This window comes from Podarcis raffonei, chromosome 15 (genome assembly GCF_027172205.1).
Source record: "Podarcis raffonei isolate rPodRaf1 chromosome 15, rPodRaf1.pri, whole genome shotgun sequence".
In the NCBI taxonomy this organism is placed as follows: Eukaryota; Metazoa; Chordata; class Lepidosauria; order Squamata; family Lacertidae; genus Podarcis; species Podarcis raffonei.
In genome coordinates this window covers 6,079,979-6,101,053 of record NC_070616.1, presented here as the reverse complement: position 1 = coordinate 6,101,053, position 21,075 = coordinate 6,079,979, and the positions used below count along the sequence as shown (strand labels likewise).

General features: G+C 45.7%; 2 protein-coding genes across 8 annotated transcripts in view; one reads left to right on the top strand and one right to left on the bottom strand.

Moving 5' to 3' along the window:
* The window catches only part of MYO19 (myosin XIX), a 26,381-nt gene extending 11,358 nt beyond the window's left edge, over nt 1-15,023 (top strand). For 4 of the 6 annotated variants that reach the window (XM_053367657.1, XM_053367659.1, XM_053367656.1 and 1 more), the window contains 18 exons: nt 31-133; nt 1,174-1,270; nt 1,663-1,739; nt 2,075-2,165; nt 2,509-2,680; nt 4,190-4,263; nt 5,218-5,339; nt 5,467-5,580; nt 6,728-6,904; nt 7,823-7,981; nt 8,926-9,033; nt 9,223-9,293; nt 9,829-9,938; nt 11,011-11,186; nt 12,235-12,364; nt 13,379-13,464; nt 13,631-13,939; nt 14,429-15,023. In XM_053367657.1, coding sequence (XP_053223632.1) covers nt 31-133; nt 1,174-1,270; nt 1,663-1,739; nt 2,075-2,165; nt 2,509-2,680; nt 4,190-4,263; nt 5,218-5,339; nt 5,467-5,580; nt 6,728-6,904; nt 7,823-7,981; nt 8,926-9,033; nt 9,223-9,293; nt 9,829-9,938; nt 11,011-11,186; nt 12,235-12,364; nt 13,379-13,464; nt 13,631-13,939; nt 14,429-14,557 — 2,305 coding nt within the window. In that variant the 3' untranslated portion in view covers nt 14,558-15,023. Of the gene's footprint in view, nt 1-30; nt 134-1,173; nt 1,271-1,662; nt 1,740-2,074; nt 2,166-2,508; nt 2,681-4,189; nt 4,264-5,217; nt 5,340-5,466; nt 5,581-6,727; nt 6,905-7,822; nt 7,982-8,925; nt 9,034-9,222; nt 9,294-9,828; nt 9,939-10,593; nt 10,725-11,010; nt 11,376-12,234; nt 12,365-13,378; nt 13,465-13,630; nt 13,940-14,428 lie in introns of those variants that run through there. The other 2 variants (XM_053367661.1, XM_053367660.1) reach the window with 2 other exon arrangements.
* On the bottom strand, nt 12,483-21,075 carry ZNHIT3 (zinc finger HIT-type containing 3). Of its 2 annotated transcripts, none has more exons than XM_053367672.1 (6): nt 20,898-21,075; nt 19,071-19,102; nt 18,022-18,108; nt 17,689-17,769; nt 16,330-16,540; nt 12,483-13,448 (listed from the first exon to the last, which is right to left on the bottom strand). In XM_053367672.1, exons 1-5 carry the CDS (start codon nt 20,990-20,992, stop codon nt 16,350-16,352), a joined length of 486 nt encoding a protein of 161 aa, XP_053223647.1. In that variant the 5' UTR covers nt 20,993-21,075; the 3' UTR covers nt 12,483-13,448; nt 16,330-16,349. The 2 variants fall into 2 exon arrangements, with proteins under 2 accessions (XP_053223647.1, XP_053223646.1); XM_053367671.1 differs by lacking the exon at nt 20,898-21,075 and adding an exon at nt 20,483-20,718.

The window sequence follows — 21,075 nt, the reverse complement described above, 5'->3', positions numbered from 1 at the left end:
GAAAAATGATTTCTGAGCATTTTTCTCCAGGTCTCAGCATCTAACAAGTGCTTCCATCCAGACTTTCCTGCTGGAGAAAACAAGGGTTGCCTACCAAGCCCCCTGTGAAAGGAACTTTCATATCTTCTACCAGGTTTGTGCCATTGGTGTTTTTTGTTATTATTATTTCAAATACATGACTTTTCCTTTTTGTATGTTTACATGCGGGGGAATGCACAGTCAGCATCTAGCTTCTGCTCCTTTGAGGGTCCCAAAATCGATAACTTAAACTTGTTAAGTATTTCTAAATTAACTGAACACAAAGAGCAAATCCCCTGAAATAATTTGATGTCAGTTAATTAACACAGGAAGCAGCCTTCATACCAGGTCAGATCATTGGTCCATCTAGCTCAGTACTATCTACACTGGGTGGCAGCAGCACTCCAGGGTTTCAGGCAGGGATCTCTCCCTGCCCTGTCTGGCGATTCTAGGGATGGATTCTGTGTAGTCGCTCCTATTTATTCCAAGGTGTGGGTTTTGTAAAAGTAAGTTTAGGCAGACGTATATTCTTTATATTTCTATATATTACTAGTAATTGGGGAGTAAAGAAAACAATGATGTTAACTCCTCATTCCTTCATTTTTTTAAATTGGCAAATCTGTATGCAAGTTCCTTGGTTTAGGCAAATGCCTCTTTGCATGGAAAATATTGTAATTGTTTTGTCTTCAGCTAGATTTTATGTTACATATGATTGTAATACTTTTCGTTACTTTTGTTTGTATGAAAACTTTCCCCTCTCTTAATATAAGCTACAAATTTTAAAATATGAAAGCAGAAATGCTGCTCAAAACCCATTGTTTGGCTGTTGTGCGCTTTGGAAACCATGGGTTGTATCTGACTTCTACTCGGAGTAAGCCCATTGAAACTAATGGGCATGACTAACTTAAGTCCATTCATTTCAACAGGTCTATTCTGAGTAGAACGGGCTTGGCTACAACCACCACGGTTTTGGCTCCAAACCATGGTTTTGGCATGATGTCATCTTGTGCCATTGCTTTTAAATCTAATGTGAAAGAGTGATTCCCTTTTCTTGCCTCATTTTACTCTTCCCTACATTCTCTACACGCACACATATATAATTTGCTGGTTAGGCTTTGAGGAGAATTGCCTGAACTGTTTACTCTTCCTTTCCAGATTGCAAAAGGTGCCAGTCACGAAGAACGACTGGAATGGGACGTCCCTGAAGGAGCAAAATTCTGCTGGCTTCCGAATCCTGAAAAGACTCTAGAAGGTGTTGCTTTGGGACCATATATTGTGAAAGGAACCTCAGCTGCTTTAGGGGAAGCAGTGGTGAAGTTTAAGAATAAGCTTAAATAAATGTAGGCTCTCTATTAAGGAAAGGCTGGATGGTTATCTGTCAGGGGGGTTGCAACTGCTGCTGCGCTGAGGACTAGAAACTTGTGGTCCTCAAGATGTTGTTACTATTACCACTTTCTTGCCTGGATGGGGGCTAGAGAGGTGTGTGTGAATGTGTGTAGAAACTAACCTACTATACAAAGAGAAATTTTGTAGTCATTGCTCCACCAACGGCACCATTTCACACCTTTCTTCCTAATGGAGATAATACACTTAAGAGACCAACCATCTCCTTCTTTAACTTGAGGGTCTCTTTCTCTTCCACAGAGGACTCCTTTGAGGTGACACGAGAGGCGATGTCGCATCTGGGCATTGACTGCTACACGCAGAATAATGTTTTCAAGGTTGGTTGAAACACAGATCTGTGCCCCTGCTTTACTATGATAATGCCTCTTCCTAATGCCTGGAAGGAGGATGGAGAGTGGCATGTCTCTGGCCACACTCACCAGTGGTATGTGGCCCTCAGAAAGTTGCCCACAAGGAAATACAGACCTTGAGGTGAAAAAGGTTCCCTACCTCTGGCTTAAATCATTGGCAGGGTGAACACTGATGACTTCCTACCCAGATTCTGCAGGGACGTTTGGAGTGCTGGCTCCTAGCTAACCTGAATGGTCTACAGTATGTGCCCCAAAGTGTTCTCCCACTCCTGAAGCATCTCATCTCTCCCCCCCCCCCCCAGATATTAGCAGGTCTTCTCCACCTGGGAAACATCCAGTTCTCTGAGGCTGAGGACGAGTCGCAGCCTTGTGAACTGGACGACAGCGCCACAGGTGAGTCACCATGATCCCTCTGATCCCTGACCAAATCGGTTTTATTATTCATTATATTTTTAGAACAGCTTTCAACCCAAGTTCCCAGGATGGTAGGCAAGAATTACAGCAGCCTCCTTCACACTAATATACTTCCAAACCATGGCTTAGACAGAGGGCATTATGTGGGTATTTAGAGGGAAAATCATTAAAGTGTGGTTTGGCTTAACGTGTGTGAACTTTTTTGAGTTGTCCTGCTCCCAGAAAAGAATGAGTGGTAAACCAAGGACAAACTGCAAGATTAAGTGGGAATCTTTTTTTAAAATAGCCACAGAACCTTAAAAAAAAAATCTTCCAAACCCAGGATTTGCAAAGACTGCTTCCAGATTATTAAAGGTGCCTGTAGAGCAGTTGCTGGAAACGCTGCGGATCCGGACGATAACGGCTGGGAAGCAACGGCAGGTATTCAAGAAGGCTTGCCCCAAGGTTGAATGTGGGACGAGAAGGGACTGTCTTGCCAAGGTCGTCTATGCCAAGTAAGTGCTCTGGACCTTGTTTCAGGAGCTGCTTCTGTGTCACCCTCTCTCTTTGTCTTTCCTTGCCTTTTGTTCTCCCCCAAAAGGAGCAGCCTAATTCTGTCCTGGTAACACCCCTGTAAGGTAGGCAAGCCTGCGGAGGAGAATATAACCTGTGCAGCAGAATTGGGTCTGGTTTGGCTTTCACATTCCAAGCCCAGTGCTTTATTCGCTGCATTGCACTAGTCTCCAGGTGGTTTTAACTGCAAGACAATGATAATGATTCTGTTTACTTGATTCAGGAGTGGGGAACCTCAGGCCTGGGAGCCAACTGCAACCTCCAGGACACTTTCTGTGGCCCTCAGAGCTCTCTGTGGGCCACTCCTCCTTCCTGGCCACACCCCTCACCAGCTTCATAACCCCCCCCTTTAAATGATTGGCATGGCTGGGATGTGTCCCTGAACCTTGATGGTACCTCTTTGCTTGTCTGGAGGGGGGATAGAGGAGTGTGTGTAGAAAGTAGCCTACTGTTCAGAGGGAACATTTTCTTTCCATCCATGTTTGCTCTGGCCCTGTGCACCACTGGCATGTGGCCTGTGGGGGGTCGCCCACCCGGGACTGCCGCCTCTGGCTGGAGGAGGATTTCCCACCTCTGACTCAATAGACCTAGACCCCTTTCTTCTATGGAGACCCTGTGCAAAGCAGCCATCAAGCAAATCTGAAAGATATATTTAAAACCTTTTAAATCAGACTTAATTTTTTAAAAAATTAAGGAAGCACCCATGTCTCCCTCTAATACTGCTGTTGGGTGGTATGTGCCAACAGGATTGTAGCACAGTGGGGCCACTGAGAAACAAGAGGGAGCTATCAGAGTGCACATGAGCATGCTCAGTAGTCAGGAATGTTGAGTGTGAGTTGGGGGGAAATGGAAAGCCGTGAGTTATGGGTGGAGAATGGAATGGAATGGAGTGTCTGGAAAAGGGGAAGGCTGATTGGCTGGAACCCTGCAACGCAGATACGCCGCAACTCAGTCAGAGCAACTCTCACTCATAATGAAAACCAGCTTGGCCAAGTTTGTGTTTAGACCTTTTCAGGTTCACAATTTTTTAGAGCCCTGATGGGGAACCTGTGGCCTTCCAGATGTTTTGGACTCCCGACTCCCACCAGCTTCCAACCAGCAAATAGCCAATGATGAGGGATGATGGGAGTTGTCTGATCAGACAACCTTTGCAGGGTCATTGCTTTAAATGTTGGTTTGAGCCCATCTTTGCAATTCCCCAAGTTAACTCTGCATAAAGCATGTGTGCTTTTGGGCAGGCAAGGTGGGGAGAGGATCATTCTTTCACTTGTCCTAAGACTCAGTCTCAATACGGAAACAGATTTTAGGCTAGAAGATTAAGCCCTGCACAAGATCTGTGTCACAAACATTTAGACTTCTCTGTGTCTGCCTCCTCCCTTTGTAGCTGCTTCAAACAGCGTCTCCATCTCTCCAGCCGATTGGGATGGCACAGTAGCATTTTTCTATTGCAGGGTATTTGACTGGCTGGTGGCCGTGATCAATGGAAGCATCAATGCCGATCCTTCTGTCTGGAGCAACTTCATAGGTAACATTTTTCAATCCCTCCTGGGTGTGGGGTATCGACAGGGTTATTTGGACTGTGTACACACACAAACATATGAATCTTGCACCCAGGAAATCCAGACTCTGTGCTTTTAAAAAGCTGGATTCTGCAGCCTGGATATAAATCATTCAGACCTGGGTTGGGGTAGGGTTGGAGGCGGGGAATACTTTCAATTTGCAAATAACTTTCTTTCTAGACTGGTCACATGAATCCCACTACACCTTTGCTTGCGGGTGAAGGCTGACAATGTGGGGTTTTGGCCGCGGGGCATATTTTGAATTTTGAGGAAGTATTGTGGGCACCAGTCATGAGATTGCTGCCATGGGACATGCACCATGACACAAAATGCCTGCCACATCTAAAAGAGCAGGAGAGATAGGACCACAAAATGATGTCAACATGCCCTGCTTCCCACCCCAAAAAATTCAGTTATCCCCATCAGTGGTGGAAAAGGCACTTCAATCAGCAACCTCCATGCTTGCTTATAGAGAGAAGCTGTATGCTCCTCTGCTCTGTTCAGAATGGGTGGACGGGTGGTGTCCAATCCTGGCAACTAGTGGGAAGGGCCCCAAAGCTCAATGGCTGAGTATCTTCTGTCCCAGGTTCATTCCCCAGCATCTCCAGGTAAGACTAGGAGACACTACCTGCCTGAAACCCTGGCAAGCTGCTGTCAGTCGGTGTAGACAGTATTGAGCTATATAGACCAATCGTCTTGCTTGATATGAGACAGCTTCTGACACCCCAGTGCAGACAGGAGTTGAGCAGGAAGAGCAAACAACCTCTCTTGTACGCTGTGGAGTTTGGAGGGGATTTTTCTAGAGACTTTTCGCGGGCACCACATTGGCGACCCTGGAGCGGGGGAGGGCAGGACATTGTTTTAAGTGAAGCACCCCAGATTGCTGGATCAGCCACCTTGTCTCCCACCCCAACTTCCAGGTCTGTTGGATGTTTACGGCTTCGAATCTTTTCCGGACAACCACCTGGAGCAGCTGTGCATCAACTATGCCAATGAGAAACTGCAGCAGCATTTTGTAAGCCATTTCCTCAAAGCCCAGCAGGTAATGCCCATGTTCAGGTTCTCCCACGAGGCTCTTTTGCAACACCCAGTTCCAACGTCGGGGGGGGGGGGCTTGGGCAACATGCTGTGAGTGGCCCCCCCACCTCCTCCTTCTTCTGTTTCCCCAGGAAGAGTATGCTGCAGAAGGCCTGGAGTGGTCTTTCATCAACTACCAGGACAACCAGTGCTGCCTGGACGTAATCGAAGGCAGCCCAGTCAGCATCTTCTCTCTGCTGAACGAGGTGGGTCCAGAGCGCTCAGTTTTCTGTGATTTGGGCCTGCTTTGAAACCACTAGTCATTTCTGGCTTTCTGAGAGTGCTGACATCCATGGAGTAGGCCTGTTGGATATATATATAGCCAAGACTGTGTGGCATAGTGGTTAGAATGTTGGACTAGGATTAGGGAGAAGCAATTTTATTTATTACTTGTGCTTCTGCCAACCTCATGCTTCCCTAGCCCAAGCCTGCAGGCTTCATTCATTCAGTCATTTACTAACTAACTAACTTTCTATACCACCCTTCATCCTAGGATTGCAGGGCAGTTTACAATATAAAAACACAAAAATGCATACCATAGTAACAAACAAAAACAGTAACCTTCCATCTTGTTCATGGGTAGATATTTCAGCTCCCCATTGGCTGATAAGCATTAGCACTCACACCCTGAACATCTGTAATAAAGGGAACTTTTTCACAAAGGCAGCACAGCCTCCTATTTACAGAGGAGTAAGAGATTTTGTCTTGAACATGGGTGGTTAGTCTTTTTCGGACCAAGGACTACGTTGACCAATGGTTGACCCTCCGGGGACCAAAGTGTAAAAGGTGGGTTTTGCGAAACAAGAAATGTTAATGCTTTAAGGGACACAATTTGGGTGGAGTGGGTCACAAAAAACATTTGACATCACAGCAGGAAGAGTGATCAGTTAAAAACAACAACATTGAAAATCATCCAGTGAACTTCATGGCTGAGTGGAGATTTGAACCTTTATCTGTATTTTAACAGATTAGTTTTTATTATTATTATAATCACTTTGTGACAATTATCTTTTACATGTTTCCAGCTTTTGTGTTTTATCCGTGCGTTTTAATTTGTGTAAGCCACCTTGAGTCCTGGTCTGGGGAAAAGATGGGATACAAATAATAATAATAATAATAAATAATAATAACAACAACTGAACCCTGGTCTCCCAGGTCTTAGTCCAACACTCAGATCTAAGACTCAAGAGAGGTAATGCCTTTGTAGTTGGAGGTTTGATTTACCCACAATGGCAAACACTTACTTTACTGATAGAGCTGCTCTCCATAGTGTCAATTAAAATTCACTTGGTATCCCCTCCCCACTTCCGTCAGTCCAGTTTTCCCCATTCTTGCTATCTCTCTCTCTCTTAGGAATGCCGCCTCAACAGACCCTCCAACACCAGCCAGCTTCAAACCCGGATTGACGTGGCTTTGTCTGATAACCGGTGTGTTAGCAGGGACCGGTTTAGTAAGGAGCCCAACTTCATCGTCTCCCATTACGCTGGGGATGTCCGCTATCAGGTGGAAGGAATGGTGGAAAAGAACAAGGTACACACAGAAGTGCAATAGCAGCAGCAACAACAATTTATTATTTATACCCTGCCCATCTGGCTGGGTTTCCCCAGTGGCCATTTCAGATGCACAGGGTCCCTTTGTGATAGTCACAGCCATGCCCCCTTCTGCAATTTAAAAAAAAATACCAAACCCTTCCAAGATTTTGCACTAAACTTATAATTATACAACAATAATAATTAGCGATGCATTGCAATGATCACTGCAGATCTCCATGTGTTGCCTTTCAGCTATTTCTACAGCGTTCTGCACACAAACATGGGCAAATGATTTGGAGTGCTCCAGTACCTTCTTTCAGAGTGCCTTAAAGTGTGTGTTCCTTGAAGTTCCATTGTACATAACAGAACTTGCACTCTGTTCTCTTGAAACTGAGGCACCTTGTGTTTCCAGTGTTCCTAAATGTTTAGCTTTGGAGCATATAGAACAGCTGTTCCTTGATGTTCTTCTGCGTAGGAGCTCGTCCTCAGTGGCCGACTCACCACCTTTCACTCTGATAGGCTCCAATCAGCTCAGGTGTGAGAAGACTTATTCTCAGGAGCAATAAAGCTTCTTTCAGGCTGTTTGGGTGGCTCTAAGGCATTGGAGACAGGGACCCTGCTGCAGAAATAACAAAACCTCTGGGTTTTGCGCAACACCTCTGGGTATGCGCAAAGAGCCCTTTGGGTGCCAAATCACCTCCCAGTTATTGCCTCCTAGTCTAGGATATTCCCTTAAGTCGCAGTATTTTGTTAAGTTGGAAGTGTTCTCCATCCAGTTTCTCCCAAGTTGTTTGCAAATATGTTGTCCTAACTATAATATTTCCTCCTGCTCCCTGTAAATATTTCATACAATTTCCCCTCAGAAAATAATAACAATTGCACGCTCCTTGTCTTCTCTTCCCTGCCCTCAAAAAAGGACCCCGTCCCCCCGGAACTGGTTCTGTTGCTACAGCTGTCCCAGGATTCTTTGCTTCAGAAATTGTTTCCTGTGGAAACCACAAGCCAAAAAACAAGCACAAACGACATCAGGACTCAGATGAAACCTGTGGTGGTTACAGTAGTCTCCAAATTCAAGGTTTGCCCCATATTGATACCTTTTTTTAAGCTAAGTACCTTCAAAGCTGTTGTTTATTTTACTTCTTCCACACTTCTCTGTACAACAGTGAGGGCTAGAAGCTATTGTTCGTTAAATAGAATAAAACCTGGGATTCTCAGAACAAATGGTCATTCTGTACACAGAATAATCGTCTGTAATGTTAGATGTTTCCAAAATGCCCAGCGGCTGGGAACCAGTTTCCCACAGGGCCTTGTTTCCCAAGCATCCTGTCATAGAGCTGTGTCTTGCTGAGGATTCTAGGCAGTTTGCTAGGCTGCAAGCTCAGGCCATGCAGGATCAGACTCACTGTTCCTCTGCACGAATTGGGTATGTGTTTGTGTGCACCCAGAGTGCCAACAACACTCACCATGTCAGGGAATTAGAAACATAAAAGGCTGTATCACGCTGAGTCAGACCCACTGGTCCACCTAGCTCAGTATTGGCTACATTGGCCAGCAGTGGCCCTTTAGGAATTCGGACAAGATTCTCTTGCTTTTTCAAATCTTAAATTCAGCTCTCTGCATTTCCACATCAGTTTGCGATATATACTTATCTTTTTAAATGTCATCGGTGTCATGGTGTGACTTTTTGCAATGCCATTTCCCCTAAACAATGCATTTGTCTCTATTATTTTTTACTAATGTCTGCATTTTTATGCACACTCCACCCTAACATATGAACGTTTGGCTGGAGAACTCCAGAGCAAAATTGAGAACCATTTCAAAGGATGGTTGTGTTTCACTCCGCACAGAAGGTGTGAACTAGTTGAATTGGCCTTTAAGCACAAACTGAAATGAATCTCTCCCCCTCTCTTGGGCATAGGCAGTATGATTTTACCTCCCTAGGCATCAGAGCTCACAGCCTGAGCATCAGAAATAGAGGGAATGAGGAGCACAACACGCTATCCTCTGTTTGTCCTATAGGGGTCACTCGAGAAGCTGATGGAGATCCTGCACAGCACCACCCCACACTACATCCGCTGCATCAAGCCCAATGCAGATTGCCAGGCAGCTCTTTTCCGAAAGGACGAGGTAATGCACTCAGAATTGAACTTCTGAAGCTTGGGGGGGGGGCCGAGCTCAGTGCCAAGGCCACATAAGTACCTGTGCCGCAGGTGACATTTGAACCAGGGACGTCTTAATTCATAGCTCTGGCTTTCAATTTAAAGTCACTAGAATGGGCACCAGCTCTCAACCCTGCCTTATCATCCTATCATCCAGGTTCTGCAGCAGCTGGAGGCGTGTGGCATCGTGGAAGCTGTCAACATCAGCGCTGCAGGCTTTCCAATTCGGTAAGGCTGTCCACAGTTGCATTTGCCCCTTGTTTTTATATTTCGGGGGACTCTGATTTGCCCATGTTCATCTGGATTCCTTCTCCCTTTAGGGTGGGAGGAGTAGATTGTACAAATTCAGGCTGATTGCTGGCAACCACCACACTACACTGTTTCACCACCATAAAACAAGTAGGTTGCAAGTAGATATCTATCATAACAGGGAGGTCAGTCTAGGATGCAACCTTGTGCTGCCACATCTAAAATTAAAGTAGAAAAAGAGAGGGGATCACAAAACAGGGTGTGCATGCCCTGCACCGCATCATTGTGTGGAAAGGCCACTACCACTCTTGCTCAAAAACTCTTAGCACTTCTCTTCTATTCAGAACAGATGGGGAGGTGGGGCATTCAGTGCTGGCATCCAATGAAATGTGGGCCTGTTTGGTGTAGGAGAGGCTGAGCAGTGGGAGTTGTGTTCAGGATGCCTCGTGCGTTTAATCAACAATGCTTTGGACTGATTTTTTTCTCTCTCCCTCCCTTCCATTTGTCCTGGCAGGATTTCCTTTGAAAGCTTCATGGAGCGTTATAAAGTGCTGAGGAGATCACCAAAGCAAAAGTCAAACACCACGCATCAGGAGAATGGCTTCTCCCACATTATGGGGAACGGTGTGTTTCTTTAATCAAGGCTCTTTCCTTAGTAACTTGAAATATGTCTGAAATTAACTGATCTTTCCTAGCTTGGTGCACTGAAAAGCCATCTAAGAGTCTCTGTCAATTCCCCCACTTTAAATTCCTGTCTTTTCAGACTTTCTGGTGCTATTTCTGGGAGCCAGCTAAAAACGAAGAGCACAATGCTTAGGTGCAGGGTCAGGTTTCCTGCACATGTCCCATTTGGAGTGTGGATAAGCAACCTTGGAATCTTTATTTCACATTCTTTAAAAATTGTATTTATGTCTAGCTCTTGTGTGGGTTGTGCTGCACATTTTTATCACCCCTCACTGGCAACGATGCAACTGTATTCTCCCTCCTGTAAGAGGCAGCGTGCCCCTATAGACCGGTTGCTGGGAATCACGAGTTGGGAAGAGCACTCTTGCACCCAGGTTCCCTGTAGGCATCTAGTTGACCTTTCGCCTGGTCCAGCAGGCTCCTCTTATGATCTTATACAAGGCAAAATTTTATACAAGTGGCAGAATGGAATTTTTCTTGATGTCAAAATGGCATTGTCAGAAACCTGCTTTTATGTAAGGAATGCTGCTACTTTATTTTCTTCTTCTGTGCATGAATCCAATACCCTTCCAACTACACTTTTTCATCTCTCCAGCTCCACCCTGGATTCTTCTGCTGCTCTTGCAAAAACCCGCTTTTCTCTCTACGGGGCTGTTTCTCCTTTCAAGCAACGAACCGCATCTCTCTTTCTCTGTTTGGTTTAGCAGACCAGTCCAGTCAGCAGAGGTAAGCACAGGGTCAGGTCTCTCATGAGGTTAGGTCAAGCTGTATGTGGCAAGCCAACCATGTCTTAAGTGGTTGGCCATGTTTTTGTTTTTATTTCTACAAGATGTGTTTGCCAATTCAGCCTAAAACCTCTTAGCGGTTTACATGAAATATTAAAACATATATTAAAATTACCAATAAAAATCAGATGTTTAAAAGCTAAAGTCAGCCTTATTTCCCCCCTCAAAATAAAACCAATAATACAATTTCTATGATTCTAGCAGTACTCCCCTTTCTTTTCTCACAGGTTTGATGATGGCGTCTTCTGCAGAGGACAAAAGCGATGCTTTACGCTCTGTGGTCCAGGAGATCCTTCAGCAAATGTGCCCCCCTGATGCCCCTCCTCTCAAGCCTACAGAGAATCAACCCTGTATTGTGCCAGTTTATTGTGGGAAAACCAAAGTATTTATGACGAACTCCACGGTAAGGAGGACACTTTCAGTGGGTTCTTTGGCATGGAGTCATCCTCACTCTCATCGGAAACAGAATTCCATTTTCTGCAAATCACACCCTATGTCAATGGTTCTAAAGTGCTATGATGCCACTTTAAGCAGGCATGGCTCTCCCCAAAGAATTCTGGGAGCTGCCATTAGTTAGGGGTCCTGAGAGTTGTCAAGATAAACCCCATTCCCCTTGCAGAACTGCAGTGCCAGAGTGGTTTAACAATCAGTCCCTCCTCCCAGGGAACGCTGGAAACTGTAGCTATGGGAGGGGAATGGGGTCTCGTAACCACCCTTAACAAACCACCACTCCCAGAATTCCTTGAGGGAGCCATGGCTGTGTCATGTTAAATGTATTGTGTGAATGTAGCCTTGGTTTTCATTTAAAAACAGGAATGAGCCAATGTTTGGTTTAGTTTTCTTGCGTTTTCCCAAGAAGGTTGGATAGGAATGAACCAAATACATTTTTTTAAAAAATGAAATAAATCCTAATCCAACACTTTCAACCAAGGTTCACTCACCTGCAGGCTGTACTCTTCCCCACCCCAAGCCATCCTCAAAATGTGTTTTTAAATAGTTAAATTCAGTGACTCCTCCCATATGTCCGCTGTTATGGTGCCAAAATGTTCAGTAATATATAAAAATTATTTTAAATAGTGTAGAATAGCTGGTAAGAAAGTGTTTTGGAAGTTAGCATTGAGTACTGCCGTTCTTATCATGCCTACCTTGGCATGTGGCCTCCAAAGGGTCTGCCTGGAAAAGGCTAGCTGCCTCTGCTCTAACCATTACACCACACTGCATCTCCACTCAGGTAGGTTTGCTTACTTGTACTTAGAACAGGGCATCTGCCCACGATGAAAAGTTTAAGTTATCTCCTTCCTCCGCTGGACTCTGAAACTCTTCTCACCTCCGAAGTTAAATCAGTCTCTTTAAAAATAAAATTAAATCCTTTTTGGGGGCGGTCCAGATATGGCTGAAGCCTGATTGCATGTGGCTCCAACTAATGGACTTATTATTTTTCTCTCCTGTAGCTGGAGCTCCTTGAAGTGGGGCGAGCCAGAGTCTTAGCTGACAAAGCTTTCTGCATCCAGTGCTGCTGGCGAAGGTTTAAGAGAAGGAAGCTGGCTCAAGAGAGAGTGTCAGCCACAGTCATCCAGTCAGGTGAGCAGGCGGGTTTACCTGGGTTAGCTCGGGGGCAGGGAACCTTTTTCAGGCCAAGGGGTTACATTCCCTTCTGAGGGCCACATGCCCTCAGCAATAAAGGCAAATTTTACTATGGCACTGTGCTATTTCATATTTTTTTAAAATATTCATATACAGATGTTCATAAAAAGCACAAAAGAATGGTTTACAACAATTATACACAAAATCAAAGATCAGCTAACTGTTGTGCAAAGAGGTCTTCTTAATTGCCTGCACAAGCCTGGCAAAAGTTTTCAGAAGGCGTTTAAAAGCTGGCCCAGAAGGTGCTTGGCTGGATCTCTGTTGGCAGAGTGTTCCACAGGGCTGGGCCAATGACACTAAAAACTTGGGCTTCGTGATGTTGTCAAATGAGGGAAATGACCAACTAAGCTTCTGCAGATTATCTCAGTGATCGAGCTGGGATAGAAAGGTTCAGGAGGTCTCTAAGGTGCCCTGGACCTACCTTGTTCTGGGCTTTGTAAATGCATACACTTCTAACACACACTCCTCTCTCTATCCTCCGGCCAGACGAGCAAAAGTGGTATGGTCAGTTTTCAAGGACACATCCCAGCCAGGCAAAAAGCCTTAAGGAGGAGCCAGGCAAGCAGCCTGGTGAGGGGTGTGGTCTAGGGAGAGAATGTGTGACCTGAGGAGAGAAGAGAGACCTGGAGGGCTGTATTCATACCCCAGGCCTACAGTTCTCCACCCCTAGGTTAGATAGGTGGACAAACAGTCTGACTGGGTAGAAGGCTTTCTATGTACATTTTAGAGAGGGGACTTAGCTCAGTGGGAGAGCACTTGCTTTGCATGCAGAAGGCTGCAGGTTCAGTCTCCATTTGGAAGGATCAGGTAGCAAGGGATGGGATGGAGCCTTCTCTCTACCTGAGACCCTGGACAGTCAGAGCAGACAATATTAGGCTGCATGGGCACTTGGTATCAGGTCCTTTCCTGCTGTTCCTTATACTCCCTTAATGCAACGTCTTTCTTTCTCAGCTGTTCGCTCATGGTTGGCCAGGAAACATTTCCAGAGGCTACGGAAAGCTGTCAGGGTTATAAAACGGACCTGGAAAAAATGGAAGGTAAGAAATCAAAGTCTTCCCAGCAGCTTGTTGGAAAGCTGGAAATAAGGCTGCAGTTACAGAACAGAAAAAATAGCACCAACACGGATTTCTGCTTTCTGAGAATCTCTGCTTCCCCCCCCCCCTTTTCCCCAAAAAGTTTTAAATACTTTCTGTCTTTCCGTAGGCCAAGATGGATGTCCTGGCCGCAGAGGAGTTGGATGACTTAGAAGGAAGCCCCCTCTCCTCCAGCCTTAAGGCAACCGTTTCATTGAGCGAGACCCATAGCAAGTTGGAAAAAACATGCCCCCTAAATGCAGCAATCCAGTTCTGGCCTCTTGGGCTGGTCCTTTCAAGCGGCCCAGTGACACTGGGTGCTTTTCAGAGAGACCTCGCCCTCCTGGCCTGCCTCCAAGTGCTGCAGCAGAACAACCATCACAAGGCACAGACCAAGCAGCGCACGCAAGGGGTCACCTCCATCAGAGCCCTCCCACAGGTAAGGACCATGCGACTAACACCCCCCTCCCCCCAAAAAAACTGGTTGGCTACTGTCTCCCATGTTGCATAGTTGCTTTAAGTGGAAGGGAGGGGGACAGAACTCTTTCAGGGTCAGTGCCAGTTAGAAAACCTCAAAATGTATGTAAAAATAAAAAAGCACAACTCTGAAGCCTGATGCCAAACTCTGCCCTGAAACATCCAAGGCTCATTGTTTTCTATAAAGAAGGCAGGGGGGTGAGGAACCTGTGTCCCTCCCAATAGAATTGTAGAGTTGGGCGGGACCCTGAGAATCATCTAGTCTAACACCCTGCAATGTATATGTCGCTGGACTACACATCACATCATCTCTAACCACTGGCCATGCTGCCCACGGCTGATGGAAGTTGGAAGTCCAACAACATAGAAAGCCGCCTTATTCCGAGTCAGACCATTGGTCCGCCTCGTTCAGTGTTGCGCATGCTGCCTGGTAACCCATTTCTCCTCCTAGGGCTCGATCAAGTTCCACTGCAGGAAATCTCCGCTGCTTTACGCAGACACCAGGCCGCACACCCACAACTGCACCATGACCGGCTTCAACCAGATTCTCCTCGACAACTACAAGCTCCTTTCAGCTTGAAAACTGACTTCTACGTGCTTTTATATACTATTTACTGCACTTTTTATGCTTTCTCACTCAACAAGAACCTTCATCAAGCTGCATCTCTCCCACTGCATTTAGGATACCGTTTCCTCAAAAATGGTTCCGACTGTCATGTGGCATCTCTTGGTGGAAGGTCACAGGGCAATTCTCTGGGGAAGGCACACCTCCCCGTTACTGCAAGCACTATTCACACATGATATGTTAAGGGGAGAGCCTATCACAGAATTTCTCTGCGACATATGTGTTCTATCCACCCTTTCAAAATACAGGAGGACAGGCTGTACCTCATACACACACTTCTCTGGGGACCAAGGGGGCCTTGTGTCCATGCACAAAAGCTGAGCAGCTTACGCCAACACCTGCCAGAGAGAGAGACTCCACTTCACCCAGCCCTGCATTTAACAACTTGCCTGCTCACCACAGGTGATCTGGAATTCCATGCAGGGCCGTTCTAGCAAGAGGAAATGAAGCAGTTTCCACAGCAGACTGGTGGAGGTGGAATTCACCTCCCTGATCCTACCACAAGCCTGCTTAAGCAAAAGCTTTAATTTTTTATTTTTTACTAGCCAGTATTTCCTCCTCTGCAGCTGTGTAGGCTACTGGCTTCCTGTCCAGTAAAAATAAAATTAAAATGGCAGGTGAGCAACTTATTCACCAGATTAGTCTAAACGTCAGTTTTCTTACTCCAATTTATATAATCAGGAGTTGGAAGCAAAAGCTCTAAACCAACTGGGGTTTAGAATTCAAGTCCATACCTCAGGAAAATCACATTGTGAACTACTGTCTTGAGTTATAAACCAAAGGTAACTTTTTTAAAGTATTGTAAAAAGGTCTGTTTTAAACAAAGTTTTTAAACTTACTTTATTGTAATAAAGGTTGATTGTTCTCTCAGGGAGAGGAAAGCAAACCTACTGTTGCTTTGGGACTTAAAAAAAAAAAATCGTCGCCTTTGCCAACTGGGTTCTCTCCAACTATATTGGACCACAGCTCCCATTCACCCCAGCTGGCATGTAGCTATGCTGGCTAGGGCAGATAGGATTCTGCAATCCAAAACATCTGGTGGACACCAGGTGGGCAAATCTACTCTGGGGCAAGACAAAGTTTATGGGCTCAGTCATTTCAAAATTTCAGTAAGCAGAATTCCAAATAGTGCTCAGACAGGAAGATAAGATTCAGTGTAGTACACTCCTTAGGATTAGACACAGGGATCAGTTTCCTACTTATAGGCCATTTTCTACAAATCAAAACTCAATAAAAACATCCATGATTATGAAAGAAGTTACTGTGTTTGTTTCTCCAGCCTGCTGCTGTCAATGGCTCCAGAACTAATGGGAGCAAAACCAGGGGAGAGGTTCACCCCAAGGAAGTCTCACTGAAATCAATAGGGCAAAGTAACTTTAGCTGCAATTGCATTTGATTCTCATCCAGTGTAAGATCAAGATGCTATTGCAAGGGCAGTGGGAAACTTGGCTCTTGCTCCTGTTCCAAACCTGAACTCTCTTTACAGCCTGAAGCTAAGCAAAGGTGGTGGAGAGGCTACTTTTGGAACACAGAAAAGGCAGCGTGTGCAAACACTTGATTTCCCCCCAAATCTAGGGCCCATGGTTACCAGGGAAATGGTGTGCCCTCCCTAGGAAAGAGGGCTATGAATTATAGCTTATGGTGCTCCAGGGGTGAGCCACAAGAGAAGCCCTTCCTCCAGCCTTGCAAATAACAAGCTTCCCCATCCAGAGAGGGGCATCGTCTACCTGCTCCGCACACACAAAAATCACTCTGGGCGTGCGTTCTCCTTCTCGGGAGGCTCGACAATCCTCAGGCAACAGTCTGCAAACTCCACAAAGAGGGGCTCCTGCATGTATGTCTTCAGGACGGCACTCTTGTCTTTGGCCTGGTCAACAGTGAGAAGCAGCTGGCCGAGGTGGGGGTTGAGGAGGAGGCCTTTGAGTTCTTCAGATTCCCCTGTTTTGGAAAAAGAGGGAGATGACTCCAAGAAGGAGGGTGGGAAGATCCTTGGCGACTGGTGCCCATCTTTGGAGAAGGACTGGAGCTCAGGGGGTAGAGTGCTGGCTTTGCATCCAGAAAGCCCCAAGTTCAATCCCCGGCATCTCCAGATGAAATAACACAGGGCCTGAGAACCCTCCCTGCTATTCTTGGGCCTCCCATCAGCCACAGCCAGCAAGGGCCAATGGTCAGCCACTTCTGGAGGGCCGTAGGTTTCCTATCCCTAAGGCAAAAGATGATGGGGGAGACCACTTTCTGTCCCAAGACCCCAAAGAGCCATTGTCAGGAGCAGACAATATTGTCTTATTTGGCCCAGAGAGCGAAGACACTACAGTACTTAAACCTCTCACCCTGCCCCCCCCCATATGTGGAATTTGGCTATTGCGGAGGAAACGACGTGCAAATTACGAATCCCCAAGGGTAAGATACAGAACATTTCTATGCTGTTTGGTGGGATTTCATTTCTAATTTGTCAAATTCAGATATACAAACTCTTCCCCCAACAAACTGCACCATTTAGTTTTCATGACGTGCCTTGTTGCTTTCATTTTTCTACATTATCTGCCCTCTGTTTATTTAAAAAATACACCTTTTGTACTGCTCCTAAGCCTTGTAATTTTGATTGTTTTTTTAATCTGTACTTTCAATGTATTATTTTAGCAGAAAATACTGGACAAAGGCTTATGGGGGGAGCTGTGGTCCCAAGTCACATCAGTCCCACCCACCCACCCACAGTCAAGGACAGAAAGACAACAACATCTGGGAGGGTCCCATTGCTCCCCATGCCTGCTATTCAGGAACGTTGGGCATGAAATCAGACAATGGATTCTTAAAGCAGTGATGTCCCCCTACCCATAAAATAACAGTCTCAGGGTCATCTGCTCACATAAGAACCAATTGCTTCAAGTCACACATAGGAATTTCTTTATAGTAGGAATAACCAACCAGTCAGCTCCAGATGGCTACTGGGACTGCCGCTCCCATCAGCCACAGCAAGCAGGTGATTCGATGATGGGTGTTGTAGTCCAAAAGTAGCAAGAGGGCCACAACTTTCCCACCCCTGTTTTACAGGAAAAGTTAACAATATTTCCCACTGGAAAACTTACCCAAGAGCCGAAGTTTCTGCAGGGGCACCTTATCGTCCTCATCATCTTCTGTCAAAATGTCATCCACTGACCAAGAACGTCCTGAGAAAAAAGCAGGAATAAAGTAGTGCCTGCAAAAGTACCAGGGCTGGTACCCAAACAGCCTTTGTCACCTGCCACTCAGCCACAGTGGGAAAACGGGATACTGTCCTCAAAGAAACTTTAGTCTGACCCAGAAGGGTCCTTATGATGCTCTGACTCAACTGTTTCTCTTCCCTCAGTATGACCCCCAACTATCAATGCCAATTAAAAGCCCGTTTGTTTTCGCAAGCGAGCTGGAAAGGGTGCACATACCTTCACTGTTCATGGATGCCGTCCTCTGGGAAGTTTCTTGACTTGTAGGCTGCGGACATGGCGGCTCTGCTTTGGGTGCACATTGTTCTGTTCAAACGCCAAACACATCTCATTACATCCAAGCCAAGGGAAGCAAGGGGTTGAGGCCCTTCTTTTTGGTTAAGATTGCCCCCACCATATATTTTTTCCGCCCCGCCATTTTATAATATATATAAAACAGAGAGAACAATTATAACAACAGACAAAAATTAAAATATGGAAAACAATAGAATGAGTACAGTTGCACATGGGTTAAAATAACAAATGTCATCAGATTATCAAGCATAATTTCAGATTTGCTGGCGGTTAGAGGCAATATGGACCTCTCTTCTGGCAGCACCTTCAAATTCCCCAGGCTCTAACTATTTCATCACCACCACCCAAACTAAGGTTTTGGGATGTTATTGTTATTTCTGAAAACCTCAGGCTTTTAAGTCCACCACCACTTTTCTTGTGCACAGGGGAGGCCATTTTGGCTAAAAATGCAATGGCACTCACAGCCCGAACGTTAGAATTAGAAGGAATTCTAAAACTCCTCGCAGCCCTTCGTCCCCTGGCTGATTGTTGTGACCAAAAAAAGGAGCCATCTGTCAAGAAGTATGGTACATCACAAAAGTGCACTATAAACACACCCTTGCAGAGCAAATTACAGTGGTACCTCTAGTTACGAACTTAATTTGTTCCAGAGATCTGGTCTTAACCTAAAACTGTTCTTAACTAGAGGCATGCTTTCGCTAATGGGGCCTCCTGCTGCTGCTGCACCGCTGGTACACGATTTCCGTTCTCATCCTGGGGCAAAGTTCTCAACTCGAGGTGACTCTTCCAGGTTAGCGTAGTTTGTAACCTGAGGCATTTGTAACTCGAGGTACCACTGTACTCAAGCAAGCCTCTCAACTCAAGGTTAGCGTAGTTTGTAACCTGAAGCATTTGTAACCTGAGGCATCTGTAACTCGAGGTACCACTGTACTCAAGCAAGGCTAATCATTATTAATATATATATATAATCCTACCTTTATGTTTCTTGCAGCAGGACACTGAACAACTGCAACAACAAAGAGAATTTTTTTAAGTGGAGACATTTATTTCTATCCCAAGAAGTTCAAGGCCAGGCTATATGGTGTTTCTCTCCCATCCCACCATTTTATCCTCACAACAAACCTGTGAGATAGATCAGGATGAAAAAAGTGTGACTTGCCCAAAGTCACCCAGTGAGCTTCATGGCTGAGGGGGGATTTGAACCCAGGTCTCCCAAGTCTTAAGCTTGACACTATTATCACACCACAAAGGCTCCTTATATTACCGCTGCACGAAACATGACTCATTATTTATAGAGATTGTCCTTTCTCAAAAATTGCTTTATGCTACATAAAATAATACGATATGCATGAGGGGCCAACTTGGTGCCTTCTGGATGTTTTGCACTCCCATGGCAAAACAGGGATGATGGGAGTTGAAGTCTGCAACATCTGGAGTGCACCGTGTTGGCTACTCCTGAAAATTTTGCAACATCAACAATAGTAAGATAACTGTGTGTTAAAACCAAACATTTGCAACTCCTTCATGGTATAAGAGCAGCTCAGTGCATAATGGGCAATGAGCAGGACCACAAAAAACGGTCTCTTCCTTTATATATAAACCACTTCTCAGCTGTATAGTTACATAATGGGAGAAACGGTTTCAGTGGCTTTAGTTTGGCATCATTGATATTTTGTTTATTTTATTGTACAGTGGTACCTCGGGTTAAGTACTTAATTCGTTCTGGAGGTCCATTCTTAACCTGAAACTGTTCTTAACCTGAAGCACCACTGTAGATAATGGGGCCTCCTGCTGCCGCCGGAGCACGATTTCTGTTCTCATCCTGAAGCAAAGTTCTTAACCTGAAGCACTATTTCTGGGTTAGCGGAGTATGTAACCTGAAGCGTATGTAACCTGAGGTACCACTGTACATCACTTTGGTAACTTTCCATTGCCATGAATAGCCTCATCTGTGAATTTGTTCAATCCTTTCAAAGCCATCCAAATTAATGGCCATTTGCGAAGTGGCTTCTTACTTACTGTGCAAAGAAGTCCTATCTTTTATCTGCACTGACTCTTCCAACATTCAGCTACTCTGACCATCCACAAGCTCTAGTGTTCTGAAAGGAGGGGGGGATTTCTCCAGCCACTTTCTCCATGTCATGCATAATTTTATAAATGACTATTATGTCACCTCTTACTTGCCTTTTTTACCACCTAAGAAGTCCCAAATACTGTAACTTTTGCTCCTAAGGGAGTGTCTCCATCCCCTTGTTCGTTTTGGTTGCCCTTTTCTGAAATTTCCCCACCTTTTTTTTTTTTTGACGTGAGGGGGCCAGAAAGTGTACACGGAATTCCACTTCTTTAATTATGGAACAGGTATTTCTCACCTTTGCTATTCACTTACTTTTTATTTGCCTTAGGGATTGATTTTAAGTAAGAAGTGCACATTAGATCAATCAACAATGAGCTAGTAATTCTTCCGGGTCGGATGGGGGAGTCATGCGCTTTAAAATTGTGGATGTGATCCCAAGGGAGTTTCATTGCTAAGTGGGGATTTGAACCCTGGGCTCCCAGGGCCTCGTCCAACACTTTAAATCACCACTGGGGGGTAACTGCCCACACACCCAAGCGAACACAGGATCTCTTTCACCCTCGGCGCTGTAATCCCATACACACTTCCGCGAGAAAAATTGAGCTCCCCACCCCCGAGCCCTCGTGCCGCGCCTCTGAGCACACACAGAGTGCCTTCCGTCCCTAAATAACCGGATCCCACCAAAGGGCTCCCGGGGGGGCGCTGCTTGCACCGGCCCGCTACTTACTATCTCTCCCGGCAACCCGGGCAGCGGTACTTGGCGCCGCCCCGCCCGCCTTCCCCGCACACAACGCACACGCGGGACCCGCCGGGGCTCTGCATGGCGGACGCTGCTGCTCGATCTCGGCTGGGGGAAAACTCCCACGTGCGTCTCCTTCCTGGCCGGCGGGGATCTGGGTGCCAGG